The 13,264-nt window shown below is 39.6% G+C and overlaps 2 protein-coding genes across 2 annotated transcripts; both read right to left on the reverse strand.

Annotated features, from left to right (window-relative positions):
• Positions 1 to 2,601: 2,601 nt before the first annotated feature.
• LOC148690509 (uncharacterized) lies at positions 2,602 to 2,988 on the reverse strand. The gene has a single exon (XM_088684935.1). The coding sequence runs from the start codon at positions 2,986 to 2,988 to the stop codon at positions 2,602 to 2,604; it is 387 nt and encodes a 128-aa protein (XP_088541061.1).
• Positions 2,989 to 10,378: 7,390 nt separating this feature from the next.
• On the reverse strand, positions 10,379 to 11,659 carry LOC148690510 (UDP-galactose/UDP-glucose transporter 5B-like). The gene is made up of 2 exons (XM_088686688.1): positions 10,828 to 11,659; positions 10,379 to 10,736 (listed from the first exon to the last, which is right to left on the reverse strand). Exons 1-2 carry the CDS (start codon positions 10,924 to 10,926, stop codon positions 10,443 to 10,445), a joined length of 393 nt encoding a protein of 130 aa, XP_088542814.1. The 5' UTR covers positions 10,927 to 11,659; the 3' UTR covers positions 10,379 to 10,442.
• Positions 11,660 to 13,264: the final 1,605 nt, after the last annotated feature.

A 13,264-nucleotide genomic window follows, 5' to 3' on the forward strand; every position in this document is an offset into this window, starting at 1 on the left:
AAGCTTCCGAGCCACAACAACTAGTGCCAAAATTAATTTTGTTGATCTTTGGGTATCTAATCTCCACATCAAGAAGAGTTTTAGAAGTGTAAAACACCTGTAGTTGGGCCCCCAGCTCTTCCGTATAAGGGCAGAGCTTACTACTACTTCTGAGACTTCCAAGTAGATGTATAAGTCCTCCGTTGCTTCCGGCTTGGATAGTAAGGAAGGTAATGTAAGATATTTCTTCAGGTCTTAGAAAGCTCTTTGGCACTCTTCATCCCATTTGTCTTGTTGTGCCCTCTTAATAGCCTTAAAAAACGGCTTGCATCAATCGGTGGACCGCGAAAAAAAGTAGTTGAAATTGGCTACTCGTCTAGTCAAGCTTTGGATCTCCTTCAAGGTAGTGGGAGATTTCATCTCTAGGATAGCTCGGATTTGCTTAGGATGTGCTTCGATTCCTCGTTTGATTACTAGGTACCTTAAGAATCTGTCTGACGATACTTCGAATGTGCATTTGGTGAGGTTAACTTTCATCTTGTAGTTTCTGAGGATGCTGAAAGTTTCCGCTAGGTTGCCGATATGGTCTTGCCGCTGCTTGCCCTTTATCATGATGTCGTCGACATAAACCTCCATGGTTACCCCAATTTTTTTCTTGAACATCATGTTTACTAACCTTTGGTAAGTGGCTCCCACATTCTTAAGGCCAAAGGGCATGACCTTGTAGCAGTAAGTGCCTCGCTCGATCACGAATGAGGTTTTCTCCTTGTCGGGATCGTACATGGCTATTTGGTTATAGCCGGAGTACGCGTCCAAAAAGCCTAGCAGTTAGTTCCCAGAAGTTCTACCAATAGATCGATTCGGGGAAGCGGATAAGGATATGGCCTCCAGTAGCTTGTCAATTTCTCCTTCTCTTTCTTCACGACTAGCATAACGTTGGCAAACCATGCAAAGTGTGCTACCTCTTCTATGAATTTGGCCTCCAGTAGCTTGTCAATTTCTGCATTGATGATCGCTACCGCTCGGGTGTGTAATGTCTTCTCTTTTGGAACATCGGTTTGGCAGCGGGGTCGACGTGCAACTTGTGGCAAGCTATCTTAGAGTTGATGACGTGCATGTCGGAAGGTGCCCATGCAAAAACGTCATGATTTTCCCTAAGGAAAGTCGTGAACTCTTCCTTCTCGGTTGGCCTCTAGTAGCCTGTCAATTTCCACTTCGATGATCGCTACTCACTCAAGTGCGAAATGTCTTCTCTTTTAGATCATCGGTTTGGTAGCGGGGTCAACGTGCAACTTGTGGCAAGCTATCTTGGGGTCGATGTTAGGCATGTCAGAAGGTGACCATGCAAAGACGTCACGATTTTCCCTAAGGAAAGTCATGAGCTCTTCCTTCTCAACTGGGCTTAGATGTGAGTCGATTCTAGCCATCTTTTTCGGTTACTGGGGATCAAAAATGATGTCATTGGCATCCTCTTTGGGTTTCCATCCTATCTCATCTGTTTGAGCACCAATTTCTTTATCTACTTGCTGTAATTGCTATTTGGTAGCTTTTTCGTCCCTTTGGACCTCAGTAGCGTCTACGAGGGTAAAGGTTCTCTTCTTTGATTCCTTCAATAGTTACATAGTGCATCGTCGAGATGCAGCCTAATCAAACTTGATTTCTCTGACTCTTCCTCCCGGGATACGAAATCGAATTTTTTTTATACTTAACAGAAATGACGGCATCCAACTTGATCAACCAAGGTCTCCGAAGAATCTCATTGTAGGGAGATGGGTCGCTTAAGATCGTGAATTTCTGCTTTGAGACAACTGACGATGTTTTCACGTCAAGTGTGATGTGGCCGATAACAGTCGAGGTGTGCATGTTGAATCTGATGAGTACCACCTCTTGGCGTATGATTGTGCTTTCCAGGCCCATCTTCTAAATTACTGAGAGCTGAAGTAGGTTAACTGCACTTCCATTGTCAACCATCATTCTGTCGACTATAGCATAGGCTAGTTGGACAGATAATACTAGTGCATCGTCGTGTGGAAAGTCAACGTCTTCTGCATCCTTCTCGGTGAAGCCAATGATGGGTCTAGGTTAGGTATCGACTGCTTGGATCTGTGAGACTAGTAGAGCCTGCTGGATCTTTCTCTTTTTGCAGTTGTTGGTGGCCCCCAAGTGCTCAGATTCGGTGAAGATGCCATTGATCTGAATCGTTTTGGTTGGTGGTTATTGGTCGTCATTTGTATTCCTTCTAGGCTGCACAGCTGGCTTGTCCAAGTATCTATCAACCTTGCCTTCTTTTACGAGTTTTTCTAGGTAGTTCTTCCAAGTGTAGCAGTCGTCGGTTGTGTGACCATGACCTCAGTGGAATGCGCAATACTTGGTGTGATCTCACTTGGAAGTATCTCTCTTTGATTATTTTGGTAGGTTAAACCACGGTTTATTCTTGACGTCGCGAAGGATTTGGTGGATTGGGATTGAGAACTTAGAGTAGTTCTTAGTCGTCAGGCCTTCCTTGGTTGTGGGTTGGTCCCTGCACTTGGCCTCTAGCCTGCTTTTGTCGGACTGCTTCCCATCCACCTTCTTTTAAGCCACTGCCGACTCTTTTTTAGGCTGCTCTGGCGCCTTATTTGCTCATCGAGCCTCGTCCCATAATGTATGCTTCTCTGCCAGAGCGAAAGAATCTGCCAGAGTTAAATCTTCTTTCATAATCAACTCTCCGAACAGTAAGTGGTCTGCTGGAAGTCTTTTTTGGAAAGTTGCACTTGCTATCGAGTTGTCACATCCGACTATCTTCGCCTTTTCTGCTTTGAACCTCTTCATGTAGTCACGAAGTGACTCTTTTGGGTTCTTCTTCACATTGAACAAATGGTCGGACTTTTTCTTGATTGAGCGGTATAATAAGTATTCTTTGGTGAAAACCAAGGAAAGATCATCAAAACTACGGATGGATTGCAGCGGCAAGGTGCGGAACCAATCTCGTGCCTCGCCTTGCAAAATAATGGCGAATATCTTGCACATAACAGCATCGTTGTTCCATTAAAGGATCATTGCGCTTCGGTAATGCTTCAAATGCCTTTCCAGATCTTCATCTCCTTTGAAAGATGTGAAATGTGGCATGCTAAACTTGCGCGGAGGTTCTACCTGCTCAATCTCGTTCGTGAAGGGTGCTGCTTATGTTGTTCACCAAGGTCGTCTATTGTGCAAGGGCGCTCGTCAACTCTATGACTTGTCAAGACAAGTGTTATTCGCCATTTGGATTGGAAAAGGTTGGAAGGAATGCATCACCTTGAGCAGTGGAAGTGTGGTAGGCTCCGAGCGCGAGATTTGAATTGAAGAATGTCAGATCCGCGGAGAATTGTGGTAAGAATGCTCTGGGTTCAATCGTGGGTCCAGAAATTTGAAGTCTGGATGGTTGGACTAATCTTGGACCGATTAGGGCTACTTGGAAAGCCTCGAGAGCAGGTTGGGCCATGGGAGTGGGCTGCTCGGCATGTGGTGAACGTGGGTGCAAGGCTTGGGCTCGACTTGGCAATGCATTAGGTTTGGACGGCACGGGCTGACTCGACTAGGGCTTGGGTCCTTGAAGGTTGAAGTGGCACAGGTTGGGTCATGGCCTTCGAGTCATAAGTAGCTACAATGGTGACCACTATGATGGTTACCATGGTGGTGCCTCGTGGGGGTGGTGCCGCTCCACTCATCGTTGTGTTAAGCCTTGTAGATCGTCGCAGTCCTAATCCTTGAACGTTGGAATTTCCATTCGTCGAGGTTTTCGAATCCCTTGCCATTGTACTTTTCTTTTACATTTTACCAAATAATTTTTAGAAATAAAAATTCTAAGAATAAGAACATACGAAAAATCCTCAAATGAACAAGAAAACAAAAGACCTTAGATGCAAGAGTCTTCTACGAGTGTGTGACTCAACTCTCAATGAAAGCAACAATTTGTGGATGCAAATTTTTTTCCTTCTTGTTCTTGAACAAAATTGCACCTACAAAACAAATAACACCTTAGGTCAAGGCCAAGAGCCTCACATGCCCACGATGAATTTTAGGGGTGGGGGGAGGGGGGTGCCCACGATGATGGGGTTTGATTTGATTAATTCGGCGAATAAATATTTTATAGAAGATTAAGCAGAGGAGAGCTAGTCCAGTTAAGTAGAAGAGCTTGCCAAGAGAGTAACGATGAGATGAGAGAGCACAAAGTTCAATGGTATGCATTTAAGAACAAGAAAACGGACACTCCAACGCAGGGTCTGAATCAAAATGTAGAAAAACAGAACCAGGAAAATGATGTTGTATTGCAGTGTCAGAACCTAAACGTAAAAATAATGTAAAAAAACCGAATTAGGAAATGGACACTACATTGCAGTGTCTGAATCCAAATGTCAAAATCAAAAGTCACGTGAGGTCTGAAGCATAGGAAACATGTGAGTGATGGAAAAAAAGGGAACCATGAAACAAACACTAAAACGCAGCATCTGAATCAAAATGTAAAAAAACAAAACAAGAAAATAGACACTGCATTGTAATAATGTCTGAATCCAAATGTAAAACAAAAACAAAAACAAAAAAAAAAATTAGGAAACAAACACTGCATTGCAGTATCTGAACCCAAATGTGAAAATAAAGAGTCGCACAAGGTGTGAAGTGTAGGAGGCGTGTGAGTGATGGAAAAACGAAAACAGAAAACTAACACGACAATGTAACATCTGGATCCAAATGTAAAAATTAGAATCATGAAACAAACATTGGATTGCAGTGTATAAATTGATAGGAGCATATTTAGGCGACTTACTTAGCTTGTTTTCATGCATTTATATTGTTAATTCATAGTTGTTTTTGGCGTTTAAGCCATTTTCGTGTGTTTTTAGGTTCATGTGGCTAAGGAAGCAAAAAGATGCATTTTGGAGCATTTTGGAGCAAAATTGGACTTGGAAGGGATAACTTATACTTGGAGCAAAAGGAATGGACGAAATTGAAGAGTTGATGTCACAAGGATTCCTACTTGAAGTAGCCACACACCTTCCACATTTCAGCCACATGCACTTGTTCCTCCATCATTGCACCAACAACAACATTGCACATGCACTCCCTTTAATTAATTAACCCACATGCACCCTTTATTCTTTCATCATTCCAGCCACTCCACATCCCTCACCAAGAAATCATTCAACACATGCATCCATAATCATTTCTCCACACCAAAACCGTGCACATGCATTCCCCTTGTGCAATTCCATCATTCCACACCTCCATGGCAGCCACCAACCAACCTAGCTGTCATGTTTCCCCTTTAATCATTCAAACATTCACCCACATGCATTTCTAACCCACATGCACCCTAGATTCTAATCAGCCATTCACATTTAATCATTCATTCCCATCAGATTTCTAGCATATTCACATGCATTCATACTAGCTGTCATGTTTCCCCTTTCATCATTCCCTCACATTCTTTAAATCAGCCAACACATGCATCCACCTTTCTCCCATCTGATTTCCAACATTGCACATGCATTTCCACCCTTTAATCACATGCATAAATCAGCCACATGCATCTCCCATCACCATTCCAGATTTCCACCAAGTTCCTAGCTGTCATGTTCCCCCCATTTCACCTATAAATAAACCTTCATTGCAGCCACAAAGGGGGGGATCCATTCACCACAGAAATAAGGCCTTTGTGCCAGAAATTCATCCATTCCATAAACACTTCCATTCCATTGTACATACCACCAACACTTCCCCCTTTGTGCCGTGAGTTTCCCTTACAATCCAAACACCATCCTTCCATTTTCACCACTCCCCAAACCATTCACACCATCAAACTATCCTTAGACCTTGTGCTACAACGAAGAGGAAGAGAAGAGTGCCTAAACGTTCATACAATTCAAGTTTGAGTTGTTGGAATGTTTAGGTGTTTCTTTGATTTCAATGTTAATTTCAATACTCTTTGTTTTGTACGTATGAGGAATGGAAGAGAAGAGTGCCTAAACGTTCATACAATTCAAGTTTGAGTTGTTGGAATGTTTAGGTGTTTCTTTGATTTCAAAGTTATGAGGAAATTCGAAATATATGTTTATGCTTGCATTTTGATTTGATTACTTCTAATTGCGTTTCATAAGTTGTGATTCAATTTGTTTAACCGTTTGATTGATAACTTATTTATGTATGTTTATTGAGAGTGCACGCTTAATTTTCATGCATGAATATGACGCTAGAATATAAGTGAGTTTCACCTAATAGTTACGAACTTATATTCACAAGTAGTGGAGGTTGCTTATAAACAATCGCGTTAAACGAATTCTTGGCATAAGTTTCATGCGTATTCCATAGTAACGAATGCCTCGTCAACACTTATAATTTTCATAGAGCGTAATGATTCTTGCTTGTATCTCTATTATGCAATCATGTAGGGGACTTGTGGGGAATGTTTTGAATTGTTGTATGCGCTAACCCATCCAATTCAATAACGTTAGGAAGATTTGAAGGTTAATTAGTGCATCACGGTTAACTTGGGGTGTTGAGAATTCATGGTTTATTGAAATGCAATTGGAAATCATTTTATTATGCAAGTGTAACATGTGTGGAGAAGAACCTTCTAGCTAGCATTCATCCATTCATTTTCATCGCATTCATATTTACATTTTGTCTAGTTTATTAAACTTGTTTCGTTATTTCAATTTTCGTCAAATTAAAATCCCCCTTTACTTTATTGTCTAATTTAGTTAGAAAGTGTCTTAGTTTGTGTTTATAAGAGTTTTGAGTCATTTTGTTACACAAATTCGTCCAAATTTGTGTTTGTGCTCAAATCTGCCCAGAAAGTGGTTTTTAGGCAGATTTGAGTGTGTTTGTGTTGTTTTGAGTCTTTTGGTTTGTTTTAGTGTTTTAAAAGTTTAGTTTTGCATTCTTTGAGTCTAGTATAGTGTTTTATATTGTTATTTTACGTTTGAATCAAGCCATAATCTTAAATTCGTCCAACATTGGGTTTAAGGTCAGAAACTGCCTAGTTAGTGTTTTTAGGCAGTTTTGAGTCTTTTGAACTTGTTTTGAGTCCTTTGAGTCTTTGTGAACGTTTTTAACTTTGTTTTTATGTTTTTGAGTCAAATCCAAGTGATTAACAATCCCTCCTAATCCCCGGTCCAGAACGATCCCTACTTACATACTTACTACAATTGATAAAAAGAGGGTTTAATTTGTGTGCGTATAAATCACGCATCATAAATTCATATTGACCTATTCCAAAACATAAAAATAAACAAATAAAAAATTTTGAGAAATGAGAAATTGGGTGGTACTTGAAGTGGGTGCCAGCTGTAGTGGTAGAATTTATAATTTTTGTTTATTTTAAATGCATTTAGGTGTCACAATACATTTATACTTAACATAAATATTAGGGTAAAATACAAAAAACTACCTTAACTATTGGTGTCACAACACTTTCATACCTCATTTTTTAAAATTGACAGTGTCATACCTCATCTTACGAATTTGTGCCAATGTTATACCTTCTGTTAGTCTGCCGTTAATTTGTCAATTAAATGCTGATGTGGCTTGATCCAAACCCCACTTTCTATAAAAAAAAATTAAAATAATATTAAAAAAACTAAAAATAAATCATTTAATATTTTTAAATATTAAAATAATAAAAAAAGTTAAAAAACAAAAATCAAAACCTTTCGTCCCTTCTACCCCCTTCCCCGCCCCCCCCCCCCTTTCTCTCTCTCCCCATCTTCATCTTCATCTTCTTCCCTGCTTACTCTTCAACCAAAAAAAAAGAAAAAAAAAATTGAAAACCCATTAACCCCCAACCCCCCGAAGAAGAAGAAAACAAAAACCCCAACACAATTTGTCCCCCCTCCCCCCAAAACAAATCCAACCCCCTGCAACCCAAAAAGAAAAAGAAGAAGAAGAAGAAGAAAACCCAGATCCCGTTCGCCAAGCCAATTCCGCGAGGGGTGGATGCAAAGGTGGGTGCGGAGGGTGGATGCGAGGGGAAGACGAACTGGGATTTTTTTTTTTTTTTTTTTTTTTTTTTTGGGTTGCAGGTAGAGGCTCGGGTGGGGAGAAGAGGGGGTGGGGGAGAAGAGAGAAGAACGTGGGGGGGGGGGGGAAGGGGAAGGGATGAAGTTTTTTTTTTTTTTTTTTCCCTTCTTTTGTTTTCTGGGTTGCAGCAGGTAGATGAGGGAGGGAGGGAGGGAGGGACGAAAGGTTTGGTTTTGTTTTTTTTTTTGTTTTTTTTTTTTTTTTGACTTTTCTTTATTATTTTAATATTTAAAAAATATTAAATGATTTTGTTTTAGTTTTTAATAATTTTTTAATAAAAAGTGGGCCCTGAATCAAGCCACGTCAGCACTTAACTGAGAATTTCATGTCAAGCTAATGGAAGGTATAACATTGCCACTCTGACATCCTACATCGCCCAGGGAAGTGATCCTTATATGTATATTCTCATCCCTACCTAGCACGAGGTCTTTTGAGAGCTCACTGGCTTCGGGTTCCGTAGGAACTCCGAAGTTAAGCGAGAAGGGGGCTAGAGCAATCCCATGATGGGTGACCCACTGGGAAGTTGCTCGTGAGTTCCCAAAAACAAAACCGTGAGGGAATGGTAAGCCCAAAGCGGACAATATCGTGCTACGGTGGTGGAGCGGGCCCGGGAAGTGATCCGCCCCGAGCCGGGATGTGACAGTTTGGTATCAGAGCCTAATCCTGGTCGTGGTGTGCCGACGAGGATGTCGGGCCCCTAAGGGGGGTGGATTCTGACATCCCACATCGCCCAGGGAAGTGATCCTTATATGTATATTCTCATCCCTACCTAGCACGAGGCCTTTTGGGAGCTCACTGGCTTCGGGTTCCGTAGGAACTCCGAAGTTAAGCGAGAAGGGGGCTAGAGCAATCCCATGATGGGTGACCCACTGGGAAGTTGCTCGTGAGTTCCCAAAAACAAAACCGTGAGGGAATGGTAAGCCCAAAGTGGACAATATCGTGCTACGGTGGTGGAGCGGGCCCGGAAAGTGATCCGCCCCGAGCCGGGATGTGACAGCCACAAATTCGTAAGATAAGGTATGACATTGTCAATTTTAAAAGATGAGGTATAAAAGTGTCGTGACCTCAATAGTTGAGGTAGTTTTTTGTACTTTACCCTAAATATTATTAATATGTTGTTTATATTTTTACTTTTTTTTCACTTAGTATTACGATCTAGTGATATTCATCTTCACTTGGAAGTGAGAGGTCTTAGATTCGATTATCACCAAATGCAAATTTGAACTACATTATTACTAGCTCATTATAAGGCTAAGCTCCTCCCCCTCCTTTTTAGTATAGAAAATATCATTTGTTCAAAACTTTAAATTAAAGGTCAAATCTTTTCTCAAAAAATAAAAATTAAAAAAATTAAAAAAAAAACTTTTTTTTCCCTCATAAAATTAAAGGTGAGGTGTTTTGAGGTACATGTATAGAAAATAATACGTTTGTACTATTATATTTACCCCCAACCCAAATTAAATTTGTTCATCATTTTGCTCTCTTTATATTCTTAGAAGTTTTTTTTTTTTTTTTTTCCTGAGAAGATATTCTTACAAGTCATGCGCGTGTAAGTACACCTGTAAACAGGTCGGGTTTATTGGATTTGGGTTGGTTTCAATCCGACCCATTAAACTCAAACTGTTTAGTTAACGAGTTATCCAAATCCAACCCGTTAGTCTAATAAGTCATCAATTAACACCCTTTAACAATTTTTTTTTATTTTTTCATTCCAATACAAATTACACATATTTTAATCAAATCACACATATTAATGAACAGTCTAACATCATATATATAGACATACACACACATATATCTTTTTTTTTTTAATTAAAAAAAAAAAAAAAAGCAAAAGAAAAGGATGGGCTGTAACATCATCATCATCGCCATCATCAACTTCAATCATCTATCCAGCATTGGCATGGCTACCTGGTCAGAAAAATACCAAACCCAACTCCAGGTTCCATTTTTCTGTTATTTTCATGCTATCCAGCATTAGTTGGTAGTATACGCAAATCAAATCCAACCCAAAACCAAAAGCTTCTCTCTTTTTGCATCATTTCATTTTAAATTTCAAAGCTTTCAATTTGTCCATGGTATTAAGATCACCATTTTTCTATGTTTCTGTGAGTTTCTGGTAATTGGGTTTCTTTATTTCGTCTTCAAGCTGTCTACTTGTAGACTAAAAATATAGGGTAAATTACATAAAACTACTTCAATTATGGGTCGAACGACACTTTCATACATCATCTTTTTAAAATGACAATATCATACCTTATCTTACGAATTTGTGACAATGTCAGACCTCCGTTAGTTTTTCTGTTAATTTCTTTGTTAAGTGCTGACGTGGCTAGAGACGGGGTTTACTTACTAATCCAACTGGATTAAAAAATAATTAAATATTAAAAAATTAAAAAATTTAAGAATAAAAAAAACAAAAAAAATTAAAATGGCCTAGGGGTGCGGGCCTCCCCTTTCCTCCACCCGCACCAACCTTCTTCTTCTCTTTGATAGCCACCAAAACCCAGAAACCTTCCTCCACCTGTAATGGTTAGTATGTTTGAAATCGATACGAGGCCGTACTTGTAAACCGGAGCAACAGGATCCAGAGCCTTCTTTCTGGCCCACAAAACTCCGACTGATACCGCCGACGTCGTGATGCGGTTACAGAAGACAAGGAAAAGCGAGTACTTGAAAAATGCCTTGTCGTCGCCGTACGGCACTCTTATGATCTTCTCCTGCGAGAAATCGAAGCAAAAGATTCAACATTTCCGCCGCTAAAACGGAGATCGATTTGAAGAATTAGAGAAATGCTAGGGAATTAGGGACCTGGAGAACGTCGTAGGTGACAAGCGTGGTCATGATTCCGGCCATTGCAAAAACCCCTTTCCACAGCTTACTCGGCTGCGGAGTGCCCGACAGCGGCATCGTTTCAGCCAAAGCATGATCGCGAAGAGTGTAGCTGATGGAGCTCGCCTGGGAACTTGTGACAATACGGTGCCGTTAGGTCGCCGAAGAAATGGTGCGGGGCCCGAGGATTGGGGATCAAATAAAGCAGGGAGAGAGCTAAGGGACATGTGGCGGAATTAGTAGTGGCAGCGAGCAACGTAATGAAATCGTCGGCGGCGACTTCTCTCTGTTATATGTGTTGTGTGGAAGACTGTCATTCCCCTGGCTTTCGCCCAACTCTTTGCCGGCGGAGTCATCTCCTGCATCGACGGAAGCCTCAATGACTGCTTGCGGTTCTCTTTCCGTAACACGGCTGAGAAATCAAGCATTGATTGAGCGAGAACGGAATACCCTTTTCACGAATCGGTCAGATGGGTCTGAAATTTGACTTGTTTCTTCAATGGGGTCAATTTCGATTCGGGTTCTTCGGACTCCTCTGGGCTCATGTACTTCCTCCTTAGTCACGATTCTCTGAGTTCCGTGTAGGCTCTGTATCTAGGTCCTCTCTCCATAGAGTAGCTCTCGGTGGTGAACCTCAAGGGGACTGGATGCTGATCTGGATTAGGGTTCTGTGAGAGAATCAGAGCGATGGGGTCGAGGGCTTCTATTTAAAAATGGGGAATTAGGGTTAGGGTTTGGGTTCGAAAGGGACGGGAAGAGGTAAGGGAAAGGAAGAGGTGGGGGATGGGGGTGGGTTAGGGAAGGTTAGGGGGACGGGTGGAGGAAGGTTTTTGGGTTTTGGTGGCTGTCAAAGAGAAGAAGAATAAGGTTGGTACAGGTGGAGGAAAGAGGAGGCCCGCACCCCTAGGCCATTTTGAAAAATAAAAAATTGTTTTTTTTATTTTTAATTTTTTAATTCTATAATATTGAATTATTAAAAATATATTTAATTATATTTTAAACCAATTAGATTAGTGAGTGGCCCCCGTCTCAAACCATGTCAGTACTTAACAGATAAATTAACAGAAAAATTGATAGAGGTCTAACATTACCACAAATTTGTAAGATTAGGTATGACATTGTCACTTGTAAAAAATGAGTTATGAAAGTGTCGTCACCAATAATTAAGGTAGTTTTTTTGTCATTTACCAAAAAATATAAAAGCAAAATTGTATCTTTGATTTATGTTGTGTTCTACGATCATGTGTCTCGATACATCAACTATATCAGTATCTGTAATTAAAAAGGAACATTTTTCTTTTCTTTTGGCCATCAACCAAACGAACTTTAGCTCTTTGATTTTATAATTGCAATTTTTTATCTCTCGAACTAGACATTTATTTTTCATTGATACAATAACGTGACAAGTTGACATTGACGGTTCAACCAAGCAGCATGAAGCAAAGTAAATAGAAAGAGTTTGCTTTTCAGTGGAGGTAAACTTCCACTACTTATTTTTCTTAATCTTGTTACAAGGGCTTGAAATTTCCGCCCTACAATTGATATTTTTTTGAAAATATCAAAAAAAAAAAAAAATTAGAGAAAGATATGGAAAGAGGGTGAACTCTAGATTTCATCATATGTCAGAGAAACTTTAAATTGCAGCTAAAATCAACATATTTCTTCATATATTACCGACATATTAGTTAAATATTAGAGAAATTCTTATATTTCATCTAAATCAGTATTTGATATTCCCTAAAGTTTCATTTTAAGTTTACATAGCACGCACCCTCACTAGGTGGAGAAAAACTATTTTGCAACTAATGTATGTTTCTAGTTGCACCATTTACGACATTAATGATTGTCATATATTCATATAATGTCTTATTCGATTGTTAGGAAAAAATTATTCATTGCGCTAAAAATACGATTTGATACTTTAAGTGTCGTAGTATAATGAATTGACATTTTTAATTTTTTAATTTTTTTAAATTAATTATATTATATTTAGTATACTAAATTGTGTTTTCTACACACTAAAAAAATACATCATTGGTTGCACAGTTTTCAAGTAGCGTCCCCTGTTTGTTTTTTTTTTTTTTTTTTTTTTTTTTTTGTCGTATAAGAGTAAGTAAAACTTTACATTTAGGATTAAAATAGGGAAGTGTTATTGTCATTTCAAAAATCTCATTCTATACTTGTAGTATTTTTCTTTCCAAATATAAAAAATTTAAAATATAAAATGAAATTTTTGAAATATCAATAACAATTCACTTAAAATAAAATAAAATTAGCAACGTAAACGTTTTGGTACGAAAAGTCGCAACGGCGGAAGTTACAGTAGAAAAGAGGGACACGATAGGAGGTTACCCGTGAATGAGTCTCATCGAAAACCCATCCCGAGAGTGCTGGTCCCCACAATTGGCGTTCGAAT

This window comes from Pyrus communis, chromosome 15, assembly GCF_041283825.1.
Source record: "Pyrus communis isolate YQ-2024b chromosome 15, ASM4128382v1, whole genome shotgun sequence".
Lineage (NCBI taxonomy): Eukaryota > Viridiplantae > Streptophyta > Magnoliopsida > Rosales > Rosaceae > Pyrus > Pyrus communis.

What these genes read in the sequence shown, in the direction of transcription:
- LOC148690509 (XM_088684935.1), bottom strand. Translation starts at nt 2,988, where the DNA reads ATGTGCAAGATATTCGCCATTATTTTGCAAGGCGAGGCACGAGATTGG.
- LOC148690510 (XM_088686688.1), bottom strand. Translation starts at nt 10,926, where the DNA reads ATGCCGCTGTCGGGCACTCCGCAGCCGAGTAAGCTGTGGAAAGGGGTT. An exon ending in TCACCTACGACGTTCTCCAG is followed by an intron (nt 10,737 to 10,827) that starts GTCCCTAATTCC and finishes GATTTCTCGCAG; the next exon opens with GAGAAGATCATAAGAGTGCC.